Source organism: Phalacrocorax aristotelis, chromosome 6, assembly GCF_949628215.1.
Source record: "Phalacrocorax aristotelis chromosome 6, bGulAri2.1, whole genome shotgun sequence".
NCBI classification, from domain to species: domain Eukaryota; kingdom Metazoa; phylum Chordata; class Aves; order Suliformes; family Phalacrocoracidae; genus Phalacrocorax; species Phalacrocorax aristotelis.
In genome coordinates this window covers 57,522,338-57,536,331 of record NC_134281.1, presented here as the reverse complement: position 1 = coordinate 57,536,331, position 13,994 = coordinate 57,522,338, and the positions used below count along the sequence as shown (strand labels likewise).

At 34.6% G+C, this 13,994-nt stretch overlaps 1 protein-coding gene across 1 annotated transcript in view; it reads left to right on the top strand.

The window, feature by feature from the left end:
* The window catches only part of HFM1 (helicase for meiosis 1), a 39,312-nt gene that overhangs the window by 20,330 nt on the left and 4,988 nt on the right, over positions 1–13,994 (top strand). Inside the window, 13 exon segments of the mRNA XM_075098106.1 lie at positions 2,845–2,925; positions 3,549–3,640; positions 4,469–4,575; positions 4,666–4,713; positions 4,926–5,023; positions 5,112–5,243; positions 8,064–8,149; positions 9,134–9,217; positions 10,223–10,380; positions 11,071–11,174; positions 12,699–12,854; positions 13,294–13,389; positions 13,802–13,920. Coding sequence (XP_074954207.1) covers positions 2,845–2,925; positions 3,549–3,640; positions 4,469–4,575; positions 4,666–4,713; positions 4,926–5,023; positions 5,112–5,243; positions 8,064–8,149; positions 9,134–9,217; positions 10,223–10,380; positions 11,071–11,174; positions 12,699–12,854; positions 13,294–13,389; positions 13,802–13,920 — 1,361 coding nt within the window.

The window sequence follows — 13,994 nt, the reverse complement described above, 5'->3', positions numbered from 1 at the left end:
TTTTTTTTTTTTAAAGTAAAATGTCACATTTTAGAGCACGTTTATCTATGTTTATTATATATCTCCATTAATTTCAATTGATCCATTCACAGAACAAATGTAATTTGCTATGTTGTGGTATTGATATTATTTAATTTTTAATACTTTTGAAACATTATCACTACATTTTGACGGGTGAAAAAGTGTTTTTTTTTGTATAGGGGAAAAAAATTAAACGCCTTTACCTGCCTCATCTCCATATACATACTCAGCAATAAAACTACACACAGAGCACTTTAATTTTGATTGCTTGTCATTCTTCCTAATTTTCCTTCAACTGATCTTATTTGCTTTCATTAATTTCTGTAACTATACTTTCAAAAAAGTCCTTTTAAGAAATTGTCATCTTTCATTCATCATAAATTTAGCCTTGAAAAAAAGGATATCAAATGTAAGCACCTTCACCTTGCTTAGAAACAATTTAAATGCGTGATGATAGCATGTTAGGCAGCAGTAATAAAGAGCAGGTGGAGAGAGAGAACATGGGTTTTTTTAATGATCTATATTTTTACCTTGGTCATTCAAAAATGCATAAATAATGGGGAAAAGGAATTTCAGAGAACTCCAGAGTGGCAGGTCTTGTCCGGTGATGGACTCAGGGAATTGGAGGATAGGAGCAAATCTTAAATTCTGTATTGTTGTACAGGTAAGTCACAATACTCATATCGTATAGGTTTGCTAATCAGACACCTGGACTGGTGTGATCTGAGAATTCCGCTCTCTGACAGCGACGTTTGCATTGGAGATGCGCATTCCAGTGTATTGTTTGCTTGTTACCTGAAATTTGGCCCATGCGGATTGAAGTACTCATTTTGCTCAGGGGCACCTGGGGAAGGCTTGCAGTCTTTCAAAGATTTCTGTGCATTAAGCATTCCGTACAACATTAGTCATATCTCAGATGTATGGATTCAGTAGATCCTCCTAAGAATTATTTTTCTATTTGAATTCCAAATTTAGTTTAAGATTTGCATATGAACAGTAAAGACTAAGAGAATGCAAATACAGAATTAAGAACTTGCACTTGCTCTTCAAGTGAGCAGTAATGTGAGAATGAGGCATCCAACTTTACAGATCAAAAAAAGAGTTTAAAAAAAAAGTTAACAGCACCATGTTTTTTCCTGTAATACCATAAAAATTCCCAGAAGACTACTTTTAAGAGGCGACTTTTTGCGAAGACTTGAATAAAACCCAACTATTGGTTTGGGTTTGGTTGGTTGGTTCTTTTTAATGTTGTGTTTTAGTTATTTACAATTCCATCAGAAAACATACAGCTGACTAAATAGTTTGGGTATCAGTACCTCTTGTCTTTAAATACGAAACTAGCATACAACTCTTTTTTTTTTTTTATTTGTTGGAATGTAACTTTTCTAGTAGATCCAAAATAAGTATATTAATAAAAGACACCTTGCTAAGATTGTAAATGGAGTTCTGCAAAACTACAAATGCAGTTTTCTCTCTTCAGCGAAAGTCCTCATGTCCATCATAATTCTGTATATTTGTGTGCTAGACCGTTTGGAACTTAAATACCTGGAGGGGGCCTGATACATGAAACCATAGACTGATATATGCCCTGAAATTTGTAAAGCCAATACTTGAACTCCCCTTACACATTTATTAAATTTTACACAATTGTGTAGAAAAAATTCGTGGTTGATGTTGGGCTTGGTGGAACTATGCTGAGGTTGTTTATCGTGTAAGGGTTTCAAGGATCCGTCTCCAGGAAGACACTTAGCATATTCACTGCTGGTTGAAGGCTCCAAATATGAGAGACTTTGACTGTGACTTGCAGATAGGGAAAAAAAGGAATACTTACCTGTAGGAAGAGTTACCTAGTTCATGTGCTTTTTCAGTTGTTTTCTACCTTTTCCTGTCTTTTAGATGAGGGCATTTCTATTTTTGGAATGTAGATCGAAAGGAATGGAGGGAATGAAGCATGTTATTACCTAAATAAGTCTTTATGGGAGAAGGCATGGTTTGAAGTCAGCTCTAGAGATGGTGCTGGGGTAGACAGCTTCACTTACAAATGCTTTTTAGGTGTGGATTGTATTTCTTTGAAGTGCTCTGATCTTAGAAACAACCTCTTTTTAAAGTTCTTACGGAAGTGAGCTCCTTTTCCCTCCACACATGAAGTATTTTGCTGTAATGTGTATAGTTAGTTATGTTTTCATACATTTCATGTGCAATGTGAATGATTTCTGGTTGCTGTGGGAACTTCGAGTGCCTTCCCAACTTTCTTTTGAATTCTGAACATTGTATCAATGTAACTTTTGCCTTTTAATTACCTTGGTTTCGAAAAAGAGACAAGGAAAACGCTTTGGTCATCCTCATTCAGATATCCGACTAAATAGGTTTAGTGAAGTAAATACAAATGCACCTGATATGGTACGAAAATTTCTGATGAAGGATTCATTAATACCTTTGGGTATTTGAAACTTCAACCATTTAAGTGTTAACACTGTAGCGGAAATCTTTTGTATAACTACTGCGGGCTCTCCAGTCTGTCATTCAGAATTGAATATGGCAGCCTACATTCTGTGTATCTCGTTTCTTTTCTTTTGCTATTTTTGCTTTACTGACAAAGAGTTGGGTCGTATTGTATCAAATATCTTTCAGCAAGCTTTCCCCAGGCAGAAGTTACCCACCAACCTTAGCTGAAGCAGGATCATATTCTAAAATCTTTGCTCGAGTTCAGTGGAATTACTTTCGTATACATGCATTGCGATTTCATGATGATGTTTCGGGTTTGTACATAGATGAGTTTTTCTGTATGTACTAAAAAGACATATATTTTCAAATTGTTGACAGAACTGTGTTTGAAGAACTTAAATGATTTATCATCTTTTGATTTGATCAGGATGGATGAAGCAAATAATTTCAAACCAACAGGTAACACTTTTTAAAAATAAACTCATTTCCAGAAGTGATGTTGAGGTAGTAGTGGACTATAAAGGGCCACAGCCATTCTTGTGACCCGTTAATAGGAGTACACAAATGTAGTAGACAGTAGAATCTGAGAAACTGTTAGACTAGAGAATATATGAGCAAGTTTCTTTAACAAATAATGGAAGTTCATTCTCTTGATGTTGATCCATGAATAGATCTTCTCTTGTTGCTGGCAATTTTGTTGCAGTTCAGGAGGAAATTACAGAACATTATCACAGGATAATTGGATGTGACACAGTGCAGTGAAGGACAGGTTTTATCAATACCTGCTCTTCTCTACAGTCTTCTGCTAGAGGTGGTTTGCTTCTCAGCAACCACAGTTCACAGTCTGGTACATTAGTGGGAATTCACCTCTGTTGGAGAAAACTGTAACACGCGTGTCTCTGCCACGCTATGATGGGATCAGTAATACCCATCAGACAGCTGGGGGCAATAGCATACTGAGTCGGTGGTGAATCTCGTAGAGCCCTGTAATAAGAAAATTAATTCAATTTTGTGACTTAAAAAAAAAACTACTAAAAAAGACTTGGGATATTTATTTTTTAAGGTATATTCTTCTTTTACAGAGACTGGAAGATTAATGGCGTGGTATTATATTGCATTTGATACAGTGAAACAATTTTTCACAATTAAGGGAACAGAGACTTTAAATGACTTGGTAATTTGAACATACATTTTCTTTAAAAAGTTAATTGATTTTAAACAGAATCAAAGATAAGCAAAGTTTTTATTTCTTTTAAAGAGCTCATACTTTGTTTATATAAAGTTTTAGAGAATATATCTTAATAAATTCCATATGGAGTATTTCTGAGGCTTTGTACTCTGAGATCTTTCGATTTCCAACACTTTCTCCCCTCACTAACCTTGCTTATGAAGATACAAAGTTACCAAAGCTGTTCTGTTTATGTATGAAACACTATTGTTTTATGGGTTCTAGTTATTTTTTATTGTAAAAACCAGCTGCACGCAGAGCAGATTCTACTTTTAAAGGAATGTTACTGTCTTTCTGTTTTAAGTAGTTTTCTCTGTCAGATAACAGGTTGTTGTTGCTACTGTTCAGTCACAAAAGACATCTTGTTTTTAAGCAAATACTATGGTAGAACAGACTGGCCATGAAAAAATGGAATGCCTGTTCCCCTATGGCTGTCTTTGTTACCAAAGTATGAAGAAAGTAAAGTGAAATACGTAACAGCAAAACTATTCATGTTTGCCTTGTATGTCATCAAGTGTTAGCAGTGAGGTTGATTTTTGGATAATTTCAAGTGGAGAAGTAATCTAAAACCTGAAAGAAAAATCTTCCCCTTTTGTTATAGAATAGCCTTTATGGGAAAATGAAAGTAAGTCGTCAGCATTAGAAAGAAATGATTGAACATCTTTTCATGGTCATAGTGTTGAGACAATAAAAAATTTTAAGAGCTTTTTTTTAAAAAAGAAAAGTTGGAAGAAGTGGTAGAAAAATGGCAAAAACAATAAAAAATTGTTACAGATTACAATGATCTCCAACTGCACAGAATTTCTGGATGTCAAGTTAAGAACAAATGAAAAGAAAATACTGAACACTTTGAATAAAGACAAGGACAAAATAACTATCAGGTATAAAAAGTAAATACATTGAAAAAGGGAAGTCTCTTTTTAGTAATAAATAAAATGAATAGCCAAAAATACGTATATTTTCATGCATAGGTTTCCAATGGAGGGGAAGATAAAAACAAGAGAAATGAAAATAAACTGGTAAATATTATGTTATGTTGTTCCTTTTTATTGAAAAGCTGCCATTTTATGGCTGTTGAAGTCCCTGCTAAAATTTGTATTCTATTCTAGAGGACCAGATCTTGCATTTCATTGTTTCTATTCTAAATTTTCTTTTCCAGTAGAAACTTTTATGTTGTTATACTTTGCTTACAGTATGGCACTTATACCAAAAAAATATATTTTTTTCCCAGTCTTATTCAGGCTCAGCTAGGATGCATTCCTATTCAAGACTTTACTTTGACACAAGATACTGGCAGAATATTTAGAAATGGCTTGAGAGTTACTAGATGTATGGTAAAATTTGATACTTTTTTTCAGTATATCTAATAATAAGCTATATCTGCTTTGATTAATACAAGTCAATCTTATTTTTACAGGGTTATCTGACTTTCTGGCATCGTGTAAGAACAACTTTTCTGCTTTATTAAACTCTCTGATTTTAGCAAAGTGTTTCAGGTGCAGACTTTGGGAGAATTCACTTCATGTGTCTAAACAATTGGAAAAAATTGGTAGGTACTAGTCAGAAATGATAAAGGTGTAATCTGATGCAGAATCAAAACTCATAATTAGCCTGCTAATTTCTGGGGTGTCTGGTTACATAATTAAATGCGTCTCCTAATTACTCACTTGCCACAATTGAGTACCACAGTTGTCAGAACAGTCTGTCAGAAGTAACCCGTTTAGTAATTTTCTTCAGGCTTCCAAAGTATTTCAGTTGTTCTTTTTTCTTAATGTTCATCTCAGTTATCTTGGGCATATTCTACGTTCGTGTGATTGCGTCTCTCTGACGAGGCTGTGCCTTCCCTTCCAAAAGCTGTCACTGTAGGTCCTCTTACTCATTGGCATGAAAGCCCTTTAATTTGCGTTGACATGGACAGGAATCACAAACAGAAATAAATGTACTGTGTATGAGGTTCTTATACACATGAGGATCACAACTTTATAATAATCTTCTTCCTAACACTGCATGCTGTTACTGGATGAACTTCTGGCTGGAAGTACAGACTCGTCATAACTATTTGAAAAGGAGTTCAGAAATTTTTGAGTCCTCTGTATTGCAAAAATGTAGTTATACTTGTTTGAGGTAGTAGTATAGCTTCCTGCTTTGACGTCTGGTCTTATCATACCTTCATGCTTCCAGAATTCGCTGCAGTGTTCTCTGTATTTCTTCTTTAAAGATACATCTACTCTGTAGAAAACAGTTTAGTACCAAGATCTGCAAACTAGAGAATAGCTAAGCCAGAAGATCCATATGGTGCAGTACGTGAGAGCCTTGCCAGCTCAGGTGCAGAGGCTGTATTTCTTCATTCATGTGGATGCAAAGGGAGGGACAGGGCTTGTTAGCTTGTGCACGGCACAGTACGGCGTGGTGGGAACCCATTTATACTACTTCTGGATCTGTGCCCACTTGTGCACGGTCATTGGAGGAGTCTGCCTCATGTTGAGCATTTCTAGGAGGTTAGGAGGAATAAACACGTCACTTGCCGTGTAGACAAATCCTTCCCTGTACACCACATTTGACAGAAGAAAGTCAGTTTTAGTTTTTTAATAATAGAAGTGCTATATATACACACATCTCTGTCCTTTTTTCCCTTTTTTTTATTTTTTAATTTTTTCTTACGCTGTCATTGTTCTTGCAGCAATATGTTGCAAAGAATTGCTAACTTTCAAAGTTTCATTTGTTCTGCTCGCAGGCTTCTTTTGAACTGTCTGCTGACAGTTCACTCTCTTTTCATGAATCAAATATTGAATTGATGCCTATATTATGTCTGATTCTTGATCTCTGTCATGCTATAGCTGCTAAGCCTAGTCTCTGTCTTTGTGAAGTGAATTGTTTGAGCTCACAGAAATTTACTGATACCGTGTAACATATTCAGAAATCGCCAATTTTTGAACTTTTAGTATGTTTTTTCTGAATCCTAAAGGAGCCTTAGTAATCAGCAGACTTCCTTTATAATAGTGACTGTTCTTCAACTGACATTTGGCCTTACTGAGATTGAGCATTCATTTGAATTCTTACTGTGTTTCTACAACTATCTCAATTTGTTACTCCTGTCCAATAATGATGCTCCCTCTTGTTGCTGTATGATCTACTCAATTTCTTTTTACTTGTTCTGACAGACAGGATAACGATCAGTTGCTGTACAGGATTTTATGACCTTTACTACTTGCTCAGTTTGATTTCCATCTCCATTTTTTTCTTGCTCAGAAATAAAGACAAAAAGTCTCACTTATATCTTGTATTTTCTTTACTGGTGGAAACCCTTCTGCAGTTTTAGGAATTAGGACAAAAGAGCTAGTCTTCAGCTTCATTTATAAAGACACAAGGCAACAGCTCTAACTGAACTAGCTGCAGAAGTAATAAGAGAGAGACTTAAGACTGTTTGCTTCGGCAAAGGAGGGGGAGATAGTAGAAGAGGCTTTTCCTAAGTCAGACCAAAAGGGTGTTCAAATATACATAAAAGGACAAAAGGTCTTCTGTTTCTCTAAATCATTAAATTATTGCGTTGAAATGAGTCTTTTCTTAGAATATTGCTGTAATGTCTTCCAAGAAGCAACCTAAGAGTCTCTTGAGAGGTCTCCCACTTAATTTTCAGATCTCTTTTACTGTTTCTACAGAATTACATATGAAGAATCCACATATTCATTCTAAGTCTCTTTTGTCTATTGCAGTAATTGTAGTAGGCTGTAGTTCCAGGTAAGTGGAATACCTTTTCATATGCTGGGATGACACTAATTCTCACTGGAAGTTTGAAAGAACTAGGAATCATGAAGAGGGATAAGATTCTCTACCAGTCTGCTTTTGTGGCTGAAAAAGCCATGGGAGAATTTTTTGCTAAATCTGCAAAGACTCCTGGAAGATTATAATACATTTGGGGGGGGTTAATTTTATTACTTGCTTGCCTAAAAACATTGGGATCCTTATGACTTCAGCATAGTTAAGTAATTCCTTGGATAGGGAACAAAGAATGCTGTGACGTGCGTTTTTTCATCATATGTATGCAGAACACATTTCTTGACTCTTGTAGAAAGTGATTTACAATCTGCTTTACTCTAGAAAATGTAACTAAGAATTGTCAGTATTGAAATGTTGAATGTTTTCGTGTTTGATTTGTATCACATTTCTTTTTACTAACGGATAAGTGAAATTAAATAATACTAAAATATTTAACTGAAAAGAAATTTAATTAATTGCTGGGCAAAAAGCTGGGACAGACATACTATAAAATGATTTCTGCTTTGGTTTTACCTGCTATAATGCAGTTGTTGAGAATAATTTGAGATTAGTGATTGTCATTTAACAGCATAAAACTTAAATTTTTTCACAGGAGTATCACTGTCAAACGCTATGGTAAATGCTGGGCTGACATCATTTAAAAAAATAGAAGACACAAATGCAAGGGAACTTGAATTGGTAATTTATTATTTTGTAGGCAGATAAATATGATAAGGAAAACATTGAGTATAAATACTGTTACCAGTAAAAGCGGTATGGTTAATATATATCTGCTATATGATTGTCAGCAAAATTGAGTATTTTAAGTGGTTTATTCATTTACAGTAGTGAATTTAAAAAAAATATGTGGCTACTGCTATTTTCCTAGAAAATACTTATGATGATCTGTTACAGCAAATTTAATGTGGATGATTTCACTGATTCAGCTAGTTTTGGAAAGCAGTTGCTTAACTATGTAGAAATAAATAGTTAATATGGTTTGAAACAAAGGACAATATGCATTTCCCTTTTAGGAGTGTTAGAAAAAATACAAAAGAGAATATATATTTGTGTCTCTTAATGTATGTTACTGATGAGAATCCTGGATTTCCATTATTGCTAGTTTTAGTTAAAGATAGTCATAGAATAAAATTTTTCTGAATTATCTATAAAGCACATCTTGTTTTAGGAAAGTTAGATTTTCCCCCAGAACAAGTTCTTTGGCTCTGGGCTTCTGTTCTGAGGAAACTGTTTTTCCAGTGTTCTGGAAGATGTAACAGATTTCTAAAGGAAAAATCTCTTACGTGGATTTTTCTGTTTTGGCTTTAGGAATTTGATTTCTCTTTTCTGCCCCCTTTTGTAGTTGCCCTAGCTTTAGTCAAAACAAAAGACAGGAAAACATAGAAGAGTCATCTCATATAAAACCTGAGTGGTTGGGTTTTGAGGTCATTGGCTAGGTCATTGGCTGTTACCTAAACAGAAGTGGTAGCAACATGAAGAAATATTGAAGGTTTCTTTTGGTTATGTTGCATTTCTGGGCATGACTGACAGTGGAGAACCAGGAGTGATAAGGGCTTTTGTTGGTAGCGTAATTGCTCTGGTGACTTTGATTCCTTGGCTTTACATTTCTCTTGGAAACTCTGATCAGCTGAATGTATCAGAAATGAAATTAAATCTTTGCAGATATTAAACAGACATCCTCCTTTTGGAAACCAGATAAAAGAATCTGTTTTGCACCTTCCAAAATACGAACTTGACATTGAACAGGTAAATGCTTTTCTACTTATTTATGGTTCTATGCTGAGTTATTAAATGAAAGAGCAAATACTGGCTTAAAGAAATTTTGAACCTTTGCTGATAGAAGATTACACAATATTGTGGCCTCCTTCCACCTTAGCATGTACAATCAAACTCTTAAACATCGAAGGAGAGACTTGGAATAGACATCAGTAGACAAGCAAGTATATTCCACATTCTAGAGTTATATGTGTTCTGAGAGGTCTCTTGTATCTTGAATTTAAATAAACCCTAGAGACAGGAAAACATCCATATAAAACTTACTGAAGAAGCATTAATTCGTGTATTTTCTACATCACGCTTAGGAATATAGACAAACAGTAAATTGTTACATTAACCTAGCTGGTACCCTTTCAAAGGAAGGACACAATTCAATGTGCAGTCAAGAGCTTTGAGGTTCTGATAGGCATTTTAGCTTCAAAGAGGTCACACAGCCACTCTACCTTTCTGAAATGCAAAATTTGAAAAATAGCCCTAAAGTGTCTTGTGAAGTTAGTACAAATGAAGACACCTTTGAAGTTAAAAACTCTAAATGTGTGAAATACTACTGTTATAACAATCAGTTCTAGTTTAGCTTTTCATTTGACATAATACCAGATGAGTATCTCTAAAGTTTTTCTCAGAAGAAAGATTTAACAACTATAGATATCTTATAGAGGAATGTGGGATGCCAAAATATACCTGGTTTTCTTCTTTCATCTTCCTCTTTGCGTTGGACAGAGGAGGATTTTAGAGGGGCTTAATGTAGACTGTCTTTTTTTCTCAATACTTAATCAAATTTAGGTTATTCAGCTATGTGCAAGTTAGTACGGCATCATAGTGTCTAAGAACAACAAATAAAAATTGTAACACAAATTGAAATTTCTTGAATCGAGCTTTTGTGCTTGTACCAACACTTAAAAATTTATGGAGGGGCATATATTTTATTTTGCATGTTTTAGCAGTTATGTCGTCTTTTATATAATTTTTTCCTAGCTTCCAAAATACAGTGAGACATTGGCTGAAATCTTAGTAACCATCAAATTAACAAACTATGAGCAGCTACAGACAAAGAGAACAGCGACAGACTTCCACTATGTTACATTGGTCATAGGAGATGCTGACAACCAAGTCATTTTTAATCAGAAAATTACGTATGTATGATCAGGTTTTTTTGCCTCGCATCTTTTATGGGTGTTGGATTTTAATCCTTTCTGTGACTTGCAGTTTTTGCAATACTTTCAACTGATGCCAAATGGTACAAAATTATTCTTTATCCTACAGCATTTTCTAATCATTGTTGTCATTTAAAATGCTGCACAAGATTCAGAAACCCCCAAAACATGCCAGTGTGCTTGTCAGTACAGAGTATGTGGAAATACCTGTACAAGACTCATGTCATATTATGGAAGTTGTAATAATTTCCACGAAAATACAAAACAAGTAAAATACCTATTAAAAAGATATATTCTCAAGTTGTTACTTACTCCCTTTAGCTATATTTCTTTAATTATATCGTATCATCAAAATTGTTTTTCATTAGAGATGGAATTAAATTCTGCAGTTGGCTAGGATATGCTTGGAGCAAATAGGAAAAGAGAAAGAAAATCTTTCCCAGCTGCGTGACCTCCACGTGAGTTCTGGCCGAGGTCTGGCACTTTTGCCAGAACTGATACTGATCTGCAGGATCCTGGCTCTTACGGCCATAAATCATGTATTATTGGAAGGTTATTCTTAGGCCGCTTATCAAGCAAAATCCAAGAACTAAGAGCAAATAAAGGCTCTTTCACTTGTTTCCAGATGCCATAGTCTACAGTGTTGTTTTCATTGCCCATACATTACAGGGATTCTGTGCTGCTGAAAACTGGAAATTGGACGAAGAAAATTGATGTGAAAAGAGCTCTTAAATCAGGGGACATTAGTATACATTTAATTAGTTCCGATTATGGTAGGTTGATTGGTATGCTTTTAAGTTTAAAACAACTGTATAAGAATTTTGAATAAATTATTAAAACATATTAAGCTATAAATATAATAAAATTAACTGATTTTGAAACAAAATTCTGTTACTTTTTGGTTTTTTTAACTGGATTGAGTAGTACCCAACAGTCCTAACTACCTATCTGTTTGTTTCATTTGCTGGCATATTAATAAACTGGGGAACATCAAAACTGTTACTAGGTGATAGTATTTTGCTCTGTTGATACAGATTAGGATTCTGTTTTGCCCTTCACCTTCCAGTTGAATTAACTTTCAGTAAGGATAACCTATCAGCTTGGTAGGTTATGTATGCTGGGAAGAGCTGTCTTTGTGAATGGTTAGGTTTTGCACTGTGATAAAAAATATTAGATATGGATTCATCTTCAGTAGCAAGAAATTTCTACAGTGGAAAATTTTGTGCCTTAACATGTGTAGATTTAAACATTGGTCCCCTTGGTGTCAATTTCCATAGAATTGGAACTATAGCTGCAGATGAGGAGAGACCATGATGACCTTGGAATGTAAAACTTTGAAATACAATTTAAAAATAAACTGACTGTATTAAATTCTGACATCATGCCCCACCTGTAAAGAAGAGTCCTGTGTGCTAGATTAACTGAAGTGTATCTGGTGCTTCCATTATAAACATTGAATATTGAGACTATTACAATTATCAAGCCTGGAATAATCTGTATTCCTATGGCTAAACCTGTGGCTCAGGAAAAAGGAGGGTTTTCTAACCAAATAGAGATGAAGAACAAATAGTCCTTTTATTACTGCTCGACTATCTACAAGTTGTACTGAGTTCAGTAAAACTCAACAGTTAATTTCTCTGAAATTGGTAACAGTGAAGTTAGACTTAAAGCAAGTCTTCCTAGACCCTACTTTAAAGTCTGCTTGTGTTTCAGACCTGAAGGAAATCTCTCATTCTTTAAAAGCCTGTCTGGATTTCCAGCAATATTTGCCTAATAAAGACTAAAATACTCTTTTTTACAAATGGTGTCTCTCATACAAGATATGATCTCAGTACAAGATTCATATGAATCTTGGCTTAATCAGAACTAGAACTATTATTAATACTCAACTTAAAGTACTATCAACATACTCATTTTACACCTTTGCCAATACAGAGCTGCTGATATGCCTGTTACACAGACTGTAGTACAATTTTGAAGTTAAAATTATATCAGCGGTGCAAAGCCATAGGTAAATGTAGTTTGAAAACAATACAGAAAAATTCTGTTAAGGGGACTAATTTTGTTACTCATCTAGTAACCATGTCTTTAATTTTGAAAATGTTTGGGTTTTTTAATCTCAATCATAAATAATCCATCCATATATAATAGTGTGCTTTTAATGGTACATTATCTTAACAATTTTCCCTGGTCTTTAATAAACATTATACTTTCTTAACTCTTTAGAAAACTGAAAGTAGTCTGTAGTTTAGAAACAGTTTAGAGCAATTTCAAATATTTTTGTCTTTTTCCCACAGTTGGCCTTGATCTACAGCAAGCATATACAGCCTTTTACTTAACACGAAAAACAGAGGGAAGCAAAGTGGTTACAAATCAAAACCTGAAAGCTCAGTCTTCACTTGATATGTATTATGGCTCACCACAAGGTCTGCCAGCAGCAAGAGGAGATACAGGTGAACGGGCAGGTCATGACATCTGGCTAATACCAAAGTCAACAGCAAATTGAATTCTGCTTCCAGTAGGGAGCTAGATCGTTATTTGGCCATACTGTTCCTTTCTCAAGTGTAACAAAATTACAGTGCTGCTGCTTCCACTTGTCAAGTAGTACAGTGCAATTCTTTGATGAATTTGAAAAAATAAGAAAAATCATGGTTGTTTGGTATCTAATATTACTGCTTGAATTTGGGAATGTAGTAGTGCCTCTCTTTTCAGTAGCATTGATTGATTTCTTTCCATTGATTAATTCCTTTGGGAGCAGCCCAAAGTTTTGTTGAAGGCAGCAAAATTCTTGTGACCCAGATTATTTCTAGCCCATCTTTTACTGCATGAAGTACTCTCTCAGTGATACATGTGAAATAAAAAAATGAGCATTTCTGTACTATATTTATCTAGGAGGCAGATCTAAACAAGAGATTACCTACAAAAAATATGGAAACAGAGAATGCAACCATCGCTGTAAAAATAAAGATGTGTGTGGACATGACTGCTGTGAGTTTCATTAAATCTATTTCTGTTACTTCCAGACAAATAAAATTTAGAATAGCTTCATTTATACCAATAGCTACATTAACAGAAGCAATGTCAGCAAGAGAGTCAGGCGTGAGTTGTTGCTATGATGCAGTCATAAAAGCAGAAATAAAAAGCTTTGTCAGTAACACTTTTATAGGCACTACAATGATTAATATTTTTCAGAACATCTAGCATGTGATTTAAGAGCAATATCAAGCTTGTTACACTTCTGTATAAATATTGGTGTGTTAAATCTTTTAATTAGTGTGTTAAATCTTTCAGGATCTTTTAATAAAAGATAACTGAGCTTAGTAGCAGAGTTTTCATTGATCTGGAAAGAATTAGGATTTATCCCTTCTAAACTAATCTGAAGATTAATTCCTTTTCTCAGGTAAAACTGGAGTGCCTCCAAAGTCTGAGATGAATGGAGATGCAAAGTTTTCTTCGTACCTAGCTGATTTAAGGAGCAGGAACTCAATTTCGTCTGTACCCCCAGTAAAACGGTTAAAGGTTCATTTGAATACAGTCAGCTATTGAATAGATTTATTTTAATCTATCATGTATTTGTATATAGTAGTTTGCAG